At 41.0% G+C, this 15,057-nt stretch overlaps 1 protein-coding gene across 1 annotated transcript; it reads right to left on the bottom strand.

Moving 5' to 3' along the window:
* Positions 1-1,425: 1,425 nt before the first annotated feature.
* Positions 1,426-14,261, bottom strand: SLITRK3 (SLIT and NTRK like family member 3). Its single transcript, XM_040248197.1, has 2 exons — positions 13,641-14,261; positions 1,426-9,047 (listed from the first exon to the last, which is right to left on the bottom strand). The coding sequence occupies exon 2, from the start codon at positions 9,027-9,029 to the stop codon at positions 6,087-6,089; it is 2,943 nt and encodes a 980-aa protein (XP_040104131.1). The 5' UTR covers positions 9,030-9,047; positions 13,641-14,261; the 3' UTR covers positions 1,426-6,086.
* Between the last annotated feature and the right edge of the window lie 796 nt (positions 14,262-15,057).

The following is a 15,057-nucleotide window of genomic DNA, read 5'->3' on the forward strand; positions in this document are numbered from 1 at the left end:
TTTCTCAGCTTCCGGTGCAAGATAAGTGAATTGAACATTTTGTTATCAGGTGAGGGGTTTCTCATAATTTCTTCTTCTTGCCTTAGCACCTAATTTGAGCTCAGTGATTGTGCCCTTAGTCACAAGAATATCTTGGTACTGAGTCAAAAACAGAAGTAGAAGCAGAACTGTCAGGAATAGTGAAAGGAATAAGATCAGGAGTGAGAAGAGAACTTTCCATTCCTTCACATAATCAGATGACATCCTTGTTTCAGCATCCTTTTTCAGAGCTAACTTGGCCACCCCAGGTTAGGCAAGATATGCTCTTGTTTTAAATTCTACCAAAAATCATTATGTAGTCTTTCATGCAAATAAACTCTAAACCCCAAAAGTTCCTAGTAAAGTAGGTCAAAAGCACAAAAACCCTGCATTCAGATATAATACGATATCAGTTACATGGTACTTTCCCTCTTCACGAGAATGGTCTGCTAATTCCTCTTCAAGAGAATGGTCTGCTAATCATTACAACTGAATTAAAATAAAGTACTCAGCTTTGTTTTTAATTGGTTATTAGCACATCCTTTTCAATGAAACTTTTTTGATACAATTGAATACACTGTAAATTCTACCAGTTCACTATACTCATAAACACGTGGATGAACTGATACACTAAAGAAATATTTAATTATGTATGCTAAGCCTTTTTATACTGAGTGTTATTGAAGAAAGCCTTTTTTTTACTAGTGTTTGTCTATGTTTTAATGTTTGAAGGTATTGGAGGGTTTGGGTCACCCATAAATTTATGATAAAGTCTTCCTGTCTATATATCTTTGAAGTTCATCACAAGTATCAGTTTCTATTAAAATTTTAAAGTCATATGAAAAAATCATCTATATCTATGCAATACATAAGAAACAATACATATTCTCTAAAAATGCATATTATTTTCAGGAGCAAATATTATCAGAATTAAAGAGGATAGTCAAACCATTACCTCTTCACAACTAGCAGACCTGGTGTATACCTGCCTTCTTGATTGAAAAATATATGCCTTCAATTTATATTTTGTAAAAGCATACTAGAAATGATCACCTCTGCTTATTATTATTACTAGTATTATATATTATATATCAAGGATGTTATTTAAAAAAGTAAAATAGGATGCTGAATGTCTTAAATAAGTCCTTTACTTATATTTACCTTTAAGATTTCATTTTTTCTATATATCTAAATAAATTACAAAGATCTTATCAAATTAATAAAGCTGCTGAAATTGTTTTTACCTGTAAAATTTATTTTGGAAATATAAAAATGAAAGAAGCACTTGCTTTTCATTTGACTTGTGTTGCATATTTATAAGAGATTAGTTTTTCTGTGAGGACTTGACTTAAATCACAGTTTGACTGAGATTTGTCCCCTATGACTTAAATAATAAAATGAAACAAATTGGAAGATAAAAGACTTTTAAATTCAAAGATACTAATTACAGAGTTACTTTTTACATGAGAATATTCCCAAAGTTAAGACTCATAATTTCATTCAGCTTTACTTGGACAGTAGCTAAACAGAAGCAAGGAAAATAAATGCATAAAACTGAAATTATTATACATGAAAGAAAAAGATCCATAATTTACATGTATGTATAATCCAGCATATATAAACTATATACATGTATATACAATGTATATACATATATAATAGTACTATATTTATATACACACACACATGAGTGCCCAATTACACATGTGTTATTGCTCCTATTTAAAAAGGCATATAGTATATTTGTTAAGCAGAATACTTATATAGTAAAATTTGTGATAGTTATTTATGTTCTGTTTACCTGAATTTTCACAGTTGAGAATTCTGAGCTAAATATGTTACAAATGCCTAAGCTCAGACTTCCCTGGAGATCCAGTGATTAAGACTGCAGGGGGCACAGGTTCCATCCCTGGTCAGGGAAGTTCTGCATGCCACATGGTGCGGCAAAAAGGAAAAAAAGAAAAAAAAAAAAAGTCTAAGCTCAAATTCAACTTGCTCAAGTCACTTAAGATGAAGTCTTCTTTTAGTCATTTCCTCTCATATTATCTTAACTCATTACAGTCATATGTCTTATGTTTTGTGAAGCATCTTGTTAATGATTCCTTTGTCATAACCATTTTACAAAAAAATACAACATTTATTGGCTTAGACAACATAATTGCAAAAGGTTAGGACTGTGTGAGCAATGAATTTATACTAAATGGATCAAAATAATGTGCTACAATGGTCAAAGAAAAGTTATGTTCTGTGACTGCATTATCGATTTTCATAAATCTAAACACAAGTATTCTTTGTAGATAGCAAGAATTTAAAACTAGAATTCCTAGATAAGGAGAAAAAAAAAAAAAAAACTTTTCAAGCTCAGTAAGCTTTTTCCTTGTGATCTCTCTTTCTAAACTTTTATTTAAAATATGGTGCTCATTATCCTTACATTTTTTAGTATTTTGAAATTAGATGAAATAATACTTTTTAAATTAAAACCTAAAAGTATTCACATAATAATACTGTATAGAAAAATAATGTGTTAAAACTAGTAGGATTTAAGTCAAACTAACATTTCACTTTCAAGTATTTTCTACTCACCATCTCATAGTTAAAGGGATAAAACAATACATGTTATTACTGTCAAATATTGTTATTGTAATTTGTACTAAAACAGCAAAGAATATAAGCAGATATTAGTCAGATCTGGGACTGCTTCAGTCTAACTGACCATCATTATGAAGTGAATTAATAATCTATCTTTTTAAAAAAATATTCATTTTACTGTAGCAAAAAGATAGAACAAATCCTAATCATAGGACCTATGTTAATACCCATGGTACTTGAAGAAAATATATCTGGTATCATAAACTGAAGCTAACTTAACTATTTTTAATGCACAGGTAAAATAAGTGGCCTTGCTAAGGGGATAGAAAACTCCATGGAAGCAAAATATTATCTCTTTAGATACAAAATTTCATTCTCATATAAATTTATTTTCATTAAATAAGTTTATTCCTAATCCAAGGGTAAAATTCATACCTATATTTAAGACAAGACAGTCTTACTTTCTGTATTTAATGAATAAAATATAAACATTATAATTTTCAAGTTATAATTTCATATGGTTTATGGACACTTTTCAAATGTCGAAAGATCTGGTTTTACTAGGCATTGTACTGTAGTCTGATTTGTATAATATGTCATGTTATGATTGTATGCATAGTTGTTAAGGAAATGATGATAATGTTAGAAGTATCTCCCTTTGCACTCTGAGTTTTATTATGCACATGCTTTCTGCTAATCATCAAAAAATTTGATTAGGAAGAATGGGAACATGATAAATACCTAGTCTAGAGGGACTTCATAAATCCGATAGTAAGCCACTTAAAGGTTAATACTAACTTTCTGTGCCTTAAAAAAAAAAATCTTCAGGTAAGGGATGAACAGAAAATAGAAAGAGCAAGGAAGGTGAGATAACTTTGAAAAAGGTAACTTTTGGGAAAGTGAAAAGAAAGAAGAAACAAAGAACAACAGCTATGTAATAGTGGATCTGATCTTCTTGCTTAAGAGCTGTATTTCAGTATTGTATATAGAGAAATAGTGAATTATACCCATGGGCTTTTCTTCATCTGAACTAATTCCAAAATATACTTCAAATAATGGAGGAGGAAAGTTTTAGATATAATGTGCCAAATACAAGGTAGTCCTGAAAAGCTGCATTTTACATTGATATACTTGTTTTTTATTTTATGCATATCTATGTTATTATTCATATATAATTAATCAAGAAATATACATATATGTTATTCTAGACATTCACGGGGCTTTTTTAAGTACCGTGCCTTAGTTTTGTATCAGTTATGGAGATTTAGAAGCCACTAGTCTTCTTTTTTATGGAAAAAAAAATGTGATGTAAGGCATCAGGGCCTGCAGTGAATTACATTCAAAGCATAATGATAAGTTCTACTAAGGGCAACTGGAGGAAACTAGCAGAGAACGCTGGCCTCACTGCACAGCTCTGCAGCTACAGGGTCTATGAATCTCTGGAGCTCTGCTGTCCTCTACTGGCCTGATGAGATAAATGCCTGTCTCAAAGCTCTCTGGTTTCTTTGTATTAGTTCAGTTTCCTTCACAAACAAGATACTGGCACCTTAAAAATACGATTTTCTTTGGTTTCACTCACATGTAAATGGATCATAACTCAAATTATTGTCAGATTAACTTTGCAACATCATTTTAGTGTCATACAGAAAGATAAACTCACTCAGCATCCTGTCTTAGTTCAAGCATGTTTGGGGTCGATTGCAGTAAGTGGTTGATAAAAGCAAGAGCTAAAATATAACAATGACAGCTTTCAGAGATAACAGACTGCTGATGGTCAAATTGGCTCCCAGGCCTTATACTTTGATTGGTTGGTATGTGTGTGTGTGTAAGTAATTTTAGTGCATATTTTTTTAAAAAGTATAGCAATTTCACTTTTCCTTTAAGCCTTTAACTATCATACGATTCATGGATTCTTGATCACTGTCTCCTAATTAATCCTGTACTTCTTAGCAACATATTTACAGTTTCTCCCAATTGCATCCTGCCTAGGAAAAATGATACATCATTGGAGTACTAAGTTTGAAACTCATAATTCAAGAGAAAGAAGTGAACTATATATCGATAAATCACATTTTTTATGTCCCATTTGTATCCTAGTGTGTGGAATGGGTGTGGTAAGTTACAAGATTTATTAACATCACAGTGCATCAAACTTGTTAATAAACTAGCTTTCTGTGTAAGAAGTAAAAGAAAGATTTTTAAAAATGGGAGCACGAAAGGCATGGCATAGCTGGAGTTTAAAGTTCAAGCTTTGTATCCTCTATATATAATGTATTATGTTTTTCAAAAACTTTTTATTAGGAAAGCTATACCAGACGCATAATCACTATACAATGATTAAACATTACCTTTACAATTTATAATCACTGAAATTACAGAATAAATATATGCACATTTCTTTTGAATCTTTGTGTGTGAGAGAGAAAACATTAAAAGTGCTTCCTACAAAGCTGTTAGTGATATATACCCAGTTGCTTTTTTATGTTTTTTTATATTATATATATATAAGAAAGTGCAAATGTTCTCCAAAAAATCTTGGCATCAGGCTGAAGTGTCACAAAGAAGGTGCTCATCTCTAGGTAAGTGCCTCCGGCTGTTAAACCACCAGGCCTCCACTTCAGTAGGCTCCAGCCTAGAAGATGACTTTTCCAGGGTGGTAGGAGAGATGTTTTGAGCTGTACACTAGAGGAGAAAGGAAGGTGAAGCTATGGAGAGGATAGGAATGGATCAAACCCGAACTAATTAGATTGGGTTGAATGGATGAGGGGTGTGTGTGTATATGCATGTGTGTGTGTGTGTGTGTGTGTGTGTGTGTGCGTGTACCTACACCAGAAGGAAGAAGCTACAGGTTTAGCGACCTATGTGCAGTGATTTGTGATGTGCATGTGGGTATGTAGATGAGAGAAAAAACGAGTGGGTGAGAACATTCCAGCAAAGCCCGCCCCCTCCCTCCCCGTCTTGCAGTTTCCAGGCATGCAGCAAACTGCATTGTTAATACATGTACAGAATCTGTGCCATGATGGGAAGAGGAACGAAAACCACAAATGTCAATCTGTTTTCCCCCCTCCCTGTCAAAACAAACTACAACTAAAAAAAAAAGTTACTGAAAATAAAAAGACACATTGAATTTTACTTAATTAGGATCAATACAATGATCCCCAATATACCTTATACATGGCACAGTCAAAGTCTCAAGTTTCAGTATAAAAAATAATGATAACATTTGCTGGCAAAAGTCTGCGAAGGCACTTCATTGATTAATGATCTGTGTATGGCCCTTCCTCCAAATCACATCTGAGTGGGGAGAGCATACATCTGTATTTTCTAGTTATCATGCGGTTTCAGTTCTGTTCAGGGCAGGGAAGTTTGTGAGGATGGAGTTATTGGGACAAGTGTAAAGGGAGCAAGGGATATATTTCTTTTATTTTTCTTTTCTTTTGAAAAAAAAAAAAAAGCACTAATGTATTTTTCTTTTTCTGTTAGAACCTATATGTTGTCTTCTCCAGGACTTCGAGGTAATCCGGCTTGGTTTGAAGTTTGGCCCTTAACTCGAGGTAATCACTTTTTTGGGTTTGGTGGTCTGTGAAGCCCTTTCCAGCCGAGAAGAGAAGGGTTTCTTTGAGCCTGGCGTCCTGCTGTAAGTCTGGGTATTGCATGCCAGGAGGATGGACATGCAGTTCCTTTAATTTGGGCACTGTGCCGTAGAGACAGTCCACATACCCCACCGTACAGGGGGCTGGTTGTGGCCTCTCTCGGTCTAGTAGCATACTGCTGCCACCACAACCTCCCCCCGGAGGAAAGAGCACCACCCCACCATTCTTCTCATGGTGGCGGAACCCAACCAAGTCTCCCCCAGTTCCCGCAACTACCCCGGAAACCCCACCAACTGCTGAGTGGTGAGGGTGAGGGTGATGATGATTCATGGTCACTATGGTATTGAGCTGGGAGCTGGACACTGCCAGCGCCCACTCCTTTTCTTTTTCTAGCAAGGTCCGGTAGTTGCTGTGGTTCTCCTTGGGTGTTTCAGCAAACTGCTCACTTCCTAGGAGAACCTCCCCCATTCCCGGAGGTTGTATCACAGGAGCCCCACGTTCTGCACCCCCTGCCTCTGGCCCTGATGAAACAACCACCTCCTCCTCCTCACGAGGCTTGTAGATGGGGTTGTTGCACATCTGAGTAACGGGATGAGGAATGTACTCGTATACATGACCCACAGGAGGGGCCTTCTCTGGGGAGGAAATAGTTGGTCGACCTCCACCTCCATTTCCACCTCCACCACCTCCACCATCCTCAAAAAGTCGGTGGCATTGCATCTGGATGCCAGTGAGGTCCACGCCTTCCTGCCTCTTGCTTCTAAAGGGCAGCTTCTTCCGGCGCCGTCGGAGGACATAGGCAAAGAGGCCTGCAGCAACAAAGACTGCTGAAAAAAACAGAACCAGCAGGCTGAGAATCAACACAGAAAGTGGCACAGGGCCCCCAGGGGGAGAGAACTCATAAGGTGACGCACTTGTCGGCCCCCCAGCAAGGTGAGCATCTCCAGGCTGAGCTGGGGATGCTCCAGCTGGTGCGATGTGTAGCATCTCTGGGCAGAGAACTTCCAGTTCAATAGTGCGCACGTCACGGTGGGTGAGGTTCTCAGGGCTCCTGCATAGGACATCACCCACCACACTGACTGAGCTGATGGTTTCGATCCACTGTTTGAAGGGAACCAGGTCACAGGTACAGTCCCAAGGATTCTCATTGAGGTCTATCTGGACAATGGCATTCAAGTGTTCTAGGACACCAGCCACAGGAAGATAGAGGAAGTAGTTCTTTCTCAAGTTGAGCCGAGCCAGGGATGTGCCTGCAAAGGCATCTGTTGGCAGGGTCCTTAGCAAGTTATTATTGAGGAATAGCAGCTTCAAGTTGGGCATGAGGCTGAAGGCTGCAGGCTGGATTTCCCGGATGACGTTGAACTCAAAGTACAAGTAGTGCAAACTCTGTAGGCCTCGAAACATGCCTGGAGTCAGCTTCTCGATATCGTTGCCATTGAGAAAGAGGCTCTTTAGGTTAGGCAGGTTGATGAAGGCCCCATCCTGGACATAAGAAATACGATTGTTCCCCAGATGTAAGAGATCCAAGGAAGAGAAATTCCAAAAATCAGAACGGTATATTTTCTGAATCAGATTGCTACTCAGGTACAATTTCTTGGCATTCAGAGGCCTTGGAAGAAGTTCAGAAATGTTATTAAATCCTCGCTCTTTGCAGTTGACAGTCAAACCAAGGTCATTGATATGCAAATTACAGGTACACCCAGTAGGGCATATAATGGGAATGGGTGGTCTGGTCTGATAAGGAGCAATGGGAGGTTGGTTTGGACCAGGGTATAAAGCTTGAGATGTGGATGGTGGCCTTGGTGTTCGAGGCTGTTTGGTGGGTTTGGGCTGTTTATTTGAGGACTTGTATTCAACAGAAGAAGCAGTAAAATGGACAGAGGACAGCATCGAGGAAGGCTTAGTTGGCCATGCATTCTCCTTGTTTGATGACAAGTGGGGAATCCCCAAACTAGCCTCCACCTCAGAGTCAGACAACAAGGGACAGAGTTCTGTTTTCCTGATTTCTCGCAGGTCCTTTCCATGAAAATGGAAAGGAGTCTCACAGGTGATATCTCCCACCAGGGCAGTGTAAGGAATGCGTTCCAGCCAACTCTTCAGTTGCACAATTTCACATGTACAGTTCCAGGGATTTTCTTCCAGCTGGAGCTCCATCAGGCTTCTGCCAATGTGGTCTAGCATTCCTCGGTAAAAAAGAACTTTTAACCTGTTTCCACGCAGGTCCAAGTGGGTTAAGGAGACAGCCTTAAATAAATTTGTTGGAAGCATGGGAATGAGATTATCATTTAAAATCAGAACTCTCAATTTACTTAGATTCCGAAATGCCCCACTCTCAATACGTTTAATTACATTGTAGTCTGCCTGAAGATATTCCAGACTTTCCAAGCCAAGGAAGGTGTCATTTCTGAAGACGTCTAGTTTGTTCTCGTGAAGATATAGTCTCTTTAAAATCTTAAGACCATTGAAAGCTCCTGTTTGAATGTCCTGCAATGCATTGTTCCCAAGGTTAATGGACACAGCATTATTCAAATGAAGAAAACTGTTGGTGTACAATTTCCTCATTGAATTTCTCTGCAGATACAGTTTAAAAGGTCTTGACCAGAACTCAGTAATCTGACTAATATTTGTAAATCCTTTGCTGTCACAATGTATATGAAAAAGGCTTTCTTTAACTTCACAGTAGCATGGATCAAAACAGGGCTCATCTATTTCCTCTGAGTCCTCTATCAGGGGAATCGGGGTAGTCCATCCTAAAGCAATTGTGCTTAGAAGAATTATCCACAACATCCTTCCTCTGTGAAGCATCTCAGCTATAGAAGGTTTCATCATTCGCGGTTGATTACAAAACTGCAACAGAAATAAAGATGCAGATTTTTAGCTTTTCATCATATACACTACTCTAATTGACTCCTATATGTGGACCTTTTTAAGAGTGATATAAAAACTTTAGTAACTGTTGAACTGACACTCAAAATGACCTATCAACATGCTTAATACATCCTATATCTTAAAATTAGGAGACTGAAGTATTGTGCCATGCAATGACATTTTCCTGAATCAAGCCATACCTGGTGAAGGGCATATCATTAAATCAAAAGCAGTCTTTGTTGTCTCTTGTAGCAAGCAAGGAAACTGGCATACAGTGATTCCTCTTAGGGATAGGCAGATTCAGTAATAATGGCAATTATTTGGCCATTACACTTGTTTGCCTGTTAAAACTCACATTGCTATCAGAGGTGCCTATTATGTATCTGATTGAAACTCTGATGGAAGAAAATGTTCTTTAAACTATGGGTTTCTGTTCATAAAAAGATAATGGCATGCCCCAAAGTTATTAGATTAAAGAGTATGATAGATTATGAGCCCTTGGACCAACATCAGATGTTAAGCTGTGTAAGATGATTGGTATCTCAGGAAAACCCAAGATTCTCTTAAGAAATGAACACAATATGCTTAATTTTAGTGCATGCCCAGAAACTCACGGTACTCCAACCCCTTTTGCCCAAGCACAGATTAATAACATCTCCTTTAATTAAATGATTTCTTATCATTTGGCTGTTTAAATCCTTTAGGTGTGATTAGCCTTTCTAAAGAACAAGCCCATGCAGTTGTCAGAGCTAAAGATAGTGACAGCTAAAGGGTGCTGAGCCTAGGAGTATCTGTATTAAAACACTTGCAGAGCTTAGTTTGGAATGTATATCTGTTCCTTCATGATCTACTGAGGAATCCTGCAAAAAGATGGAATGGCAGGTGGTTTGTAGAGGAGGTTTGGGTAAAGGCAAGAAATAGTGGAAATCTGGATTCTTAACCTGCTGATAAATGATCTATCACATGAAATACATTTCAGAAAGACATTGCTCTTTTCCAATGAGAAGGAACAAATACAGTGCACTATTCTAATAATATGGAGCTTTCCTCCATGGCTTTTCTGGAGCCTAATATCCATATATGAAAATGCATATATAAATAAATTATAATAATGCAGTTATATTAGATTGCCCTTCTAAGTCACTGAAATATCAATCAAAATTGAATTGTTTTTGATCAATAAAAATAAACCCGAGTTTTTAGTATGTATTTTCTTTCCACACAGATGCATCCATTAAGGAAATATTTTGTCAACCTAACTTAAAACACAATGATATAACTTATAGGGAGAGTGAAAAGAATAAATCTCCACATTCAGCTTGCAAATGATGTACACAGCTGTACAGAGAGGAGAACCCTTAAGAAAGCAAAGAGAAATTTGCCTCAGGCATGCAGTACTCAATTTTTGGAAACAATTAAATGAAAAAAAGAAGGCAGATGAGGCTACATTGCAGTATCAGTCTTCCTTGTATCCCTTTTAAAATATTAAAACCTCAAGTTCTTCCTTTTCCACAATTCTTTTTTTTTCCCTATGTTTTCCCTTATTTTTGAGGTCCCTGAGATTTAGACAAGAAAAGCTCCAGATGGCTTTGACTTACCTATTTTGCAGGATTTTTATTTTTTTAAGCATTGATCATCGGGGGAGGGGGGAAAAAAAAGAAGAAAAAGAAGCTTGAGTTTAAGTATTCTTTCTTTCCCTCCCCCTTCTTTCTTTTTGCTAAAGCTGAAGCAAAGGGGGATAGTGGGGGGTGGGGGAAGAGACCACAGAAAAAAAAATAAAAGCAAGCTTGAGACGTGCTGGGAATGCAAGGGGCCTTTCAATGGGTTTCTTTAGAATGCAGAACTGCCGCTTGGCACACTCAATAGAGGAGAGAGAAGGGGCTGCTGCAGGCTTCCAGCTTCGCTGCCGCCGCCGCCGCCGCTGCCGCCGCCGTAGCTGCTCTCCCTGGGTACCGGCAGCACATCATTGGGCACTTGGAGGAAGGGCGGGAGGAAGGCAGGGAGGAGGGCAGGCTCAATCACAGTGCAGAATCGCGGACTTCTCTTGCGCTGGCTTTTTTTTTTTTTTTTAATATGTGCTGTAACCCTGGATCCGGCTTTCCACGTCACGAAAATGAGCCCCGAGAAGGGGAACGCGCTTACCATGGGGTCGGGCGCGAGCACTAGGAAGCCGTGACTATACAGTTGTGTGTGTGTGTGTGTGTGTTTCAGGGGAGAGAAAAGAAGTGGAGAGGTCAGGATGACAAAGTGTCAAAATTTTTTAAAAAAGGAAGAAGAGATCAACCAAGGGGAAACATTCCTTTGGTCGGGACGGGGGAAGGGGTGGTGGGCATTTTTTTAAATTTTTGATTTCTTAATTTAACTCTGAAGGAAACCATTGCCTGACTAGTTTGCTCATCTAGTTCCCAAATCTCCGCTCTCTAGTGTACACAGTTTGAAAAGTAAGACTGTTCTTTGGAATTATCCTTTCCACAGCCCACACTTACTCCCAAAGACGGGGATAAAGGCAAATTCAGGTCTCCAAACCAGAAGAGCTGAATATAGCTGATTCTGCTTGGGTGTCCTGAGTAAGAGCTCAGGCAGCCTGAGCGACTTGGACCGAGTTTCCCCTGCATTTTGCTTCGATTTCTTTGCACCAGGAATCCTTTTGTTGTGCGGCAGTTCGGAGCCTTCGATTTCCCCTGGATTCAACAGCTCTGGCTGCTTCCACCTTTTAAAAACCAGAGACAAGCCAGTGCTCTGGAAGGATACGCGGACCACTTGGGTAACAATGACACATTTCACTTCTTCCACCAGGAAAGACCTCGTGGGGATAGGGGGCAGCATTCAGGGTTTAGAGTCTTTTTTTTTTTTTTTTTCCTTTCATTTCTTTGCCCCGCCCCTCCCCCCCAACCCCCTCATATTTCTCCGTGGTATTTTCGGGAAGAGGATGGTAGAGAGTCCTGAGGGTGGGGTTGATTGAGGGAAGACGTATCAGTGAAGAGGAGCCACCAGATCAGAGCTCACAAGGATTCTCTAAGAAGAGTTTTTAAAGCCTCATCTGATGGTTTTACAGTCCTACCTGCTGGGACGAAAATGCACCTTAGTAGGGAAACTGGAGAGAGGCAAGTGTTCAGCAAAGGAGTCTAGTTAGCGACAACTGTGCCTCGGGGATAGCGCCCCCGACCCCACAACACACATGAATCCTGTCATCATCTCACGGGGAAGGGAAAGGCTTTATGGTCGCTAAAGAACTGGACTTGCCCAAGGGCTCAAAGTTAGCTAGCCCGTAGAGGTGAGTTTTACTTAAAGCACTTTTTCATGAGACGAAATGTATATGTCATTACCATTCTAAATATATATAATCTAACAGAAATAAAAAACCCGTTACTTAAAAATCAGTCATAAGATATTTGCATATTTTGCCTTAGAAGTGACCGCACCTGTGTCCGCCACTCCACAGTGGCTGTCAGAGACTAAGTAAGCAGAAGGGCAGGATTCTCTTAACGTTCCCCAACCTTAACATTCCAGACCCACCCTATCTATCGGTCTCAGCCAAGAAGCTGAGCTCAGAACAGAGCACTCGCGTCTCTTTCACCAGCTGCCCCCCCGCCCCAGCCCCCAACACCACCTTCTGTACCCAACGTGCAGAGATGGTGACTATTTCAGGAATCTTATCGGAACCCAAGATGCGATGGAATCGATGGGTAACCGGGAGGCTTCCCTGCGCTCCCAATGCCAGTAAATGGCCCTCTCTGCAATCATTCTCTGTTCTGTCTTGAACTACAACCACCACCCCCACCCCCACCACCCCCCCCACATCCCGCTCCAAGTTCTTGATTTGGGACATGTCCTAAAGGGCATTTCAGCATTTTCCTTTCCTTTTTCTCGATGCAGGGTATCTAAGAGATAGGAAGAGCTCCAAAAGTTAGGAGATGAAGGGCCCTGGAGTCCGGATTTCGACCGCTTCCTGCTGCGAGCGCCCAGCATCATTTGTTTGTCCACAGGGAGGACAAGAAGCCCTTTCTCCCCACAGTGCCCCCTCCCACCTCCCCCTCCCCTTTGCTGGATCTCCGAGCCCGCTAATCTCTCCATATCTAAGATTAAATATTCCAATATGGAAGCAAAATGATTTTCCCTAGAACAAATAATTAAAATGCTGCATCATTCATTTTCTGAAAATCCCTGATCCTTCCTGAGGTCCTTTTCTAATCTGTCGCCAGGCGAAACGGACAATGGGTCTGTTTAGAAATGGAAAATGATTAAAAAGCTCAAGCCATTTTCCTTCTATCCTTTACAACACGAGCGATCCGCTGGGGGAGGGGCCCTTCGCTCTGCCACCTGGCCTATTTGTTGGAGTTACTTACGATTTACACCCCCAAGAAAAGGGGTCCGGGGGTATTTTAGTCTCCAGTACCACTCTTTCTATCATCGTCCTTACAGCTAAATGATCCGGCTCAAAGATACAACCCTCTAGCACCTGTGAGCCTACAGAAGCCACCGCGGCCAAACTATATGCTCTACAAAGAACATCCTTACACGCGAGAACACTGGTTTCAATTAGGCAAAGTAGGAAAGGATGGCGGCGAGTACCTATCAGTGCCGAGCGCTCTCGATCTCCGAGGTTTACTCCAAGGGGCTTCCCAGCGAGAGGTGCAAACTCTCTGGGAGTCAGAATTATATCCATCATGCCGTAGCCTGCAGTTTCTCCTCCTCAGGCCGCCAACTTTCAGAAAGGCCACCAAATCATGCTTGTAATCCTTTCAAGTGTTTCCACCTTTGAGACTCGCAGGGAAATGGTCGCTGCATACCAATGGGAGAGCCGGGCGCACACCTAGCGCGGCAATGCCGGTGACAGACACTCAGGACCACAGCTCTATATACCCTCGATGACAGGCAGGCAGCGTGAGCGTCCCAGGACTGAGCTCTTTGATTTCAGATCTCGGTGATCTCGATTCAGCTGTGAGCTCCACGGTCCCCGAGAACCCTGGCTAGGTCTCCGGGTTTTTCTCTCTCGCTTCCTGAAAGGTTGTCACTCAAAGCGCAATCCCTTCCCGAGGCCTCCTTCCCTAAAGGGAGCTGGGATTAGACCTTCCCTTCTCCGGGTGTCTTTGCTCTTGACCCTTTGGGTAGGTGGAAGTGGGGGTGGGTGCTGTGTAGATGAGAGAAGAAGAGGTGGGGTGGAGTGGGAAGCAGGCTGGAAGGGGGTGTCCAGATCCCAGATCCCAGCATTGGCCAGACAGCGAAGGTGGGGGCGGGGGGGAGGAGGAGAGAAAAAGAGAGACGGGATACAAATACAACAGTATGGCTGTACACTCCAAATTCGACTTGAATTTGGGGGATCTCGGGTAAAGCACCAAGGTGAAGCGATCCGGTTGGCAGAGAGTGAGCCCCCTGACAGCTCACCATTCAAGCGTCCTCACTTCTGGAGCAGGAGAGGGTGGGGGGCGGGGAAGGGGACCGCGGAATGCTTCAGGCCAAGGAGACGCTCTCGGAAGCAGCCTCATTTAAGACTGACCTGCTTTAAAAGTGCCACTTTAATGGCCTAGGAAATAACTAAAATCGGATTACACGTTACTTACCAACGTCTGCACCCAAACTGGGAGCACCGGGTCTGGTGTCAGGAGACAATATACCGAATGCCAGGCTGGAACCCGAATGCAAATCCATCAGCCGCCCCCAAATCGCTCATGGAGGGAGCGGCTCTCGGGAGCCCCCAGATCAGCCCATCACCGGAGCCTCCGCCAGCTTGTCCCCCCAGCACCCCCGGCCCCTCCTCCGCTCCAACTGTGTAAATCAGCCGCCGCAGTCCTCTCGCCGCGCATCGCAGGCAAATCCCTGCTTAGGAAGCAAGGAAGCAAGTGATATTCATATTCTCTCTCTCTCTCCTCTTTTGATCGGTCACAATCTGGCAGCTCTACAAAGAAAAACCCTGTAAATTTGACTAACAAGAAGTTAGCATTCTGTATCTCTGGATTGATTTTAACTTTTATTTGCAAATGAGAGATGG

This window comes from Oryx dammah, unplaced genomic scaffold (genome assembly GCF_014754425.2).
Source record: "Oryx dammah isolate SB20612 unplaced genomic scaffold, SCBI_Odam_1.1 HiC_scaffold_2, whole genome shotgun sequence".
NCBI classification, from domain to species: Eukaryota; Metazoa; Chordata; class Mammalia; order Artiodactyla; family Bovidae; genus Oryx; species Oryx dammah.

What these genes read in the sequence shown, in the direction of transcription:
- SLITRK3 (XM_040248197.1), bottom strand. Translation starts at nt 9,029, where the DNA reads ATGATGAAACCTTCTATAGCTGAGATGCTTCACAGAGGAAGGATGTTG.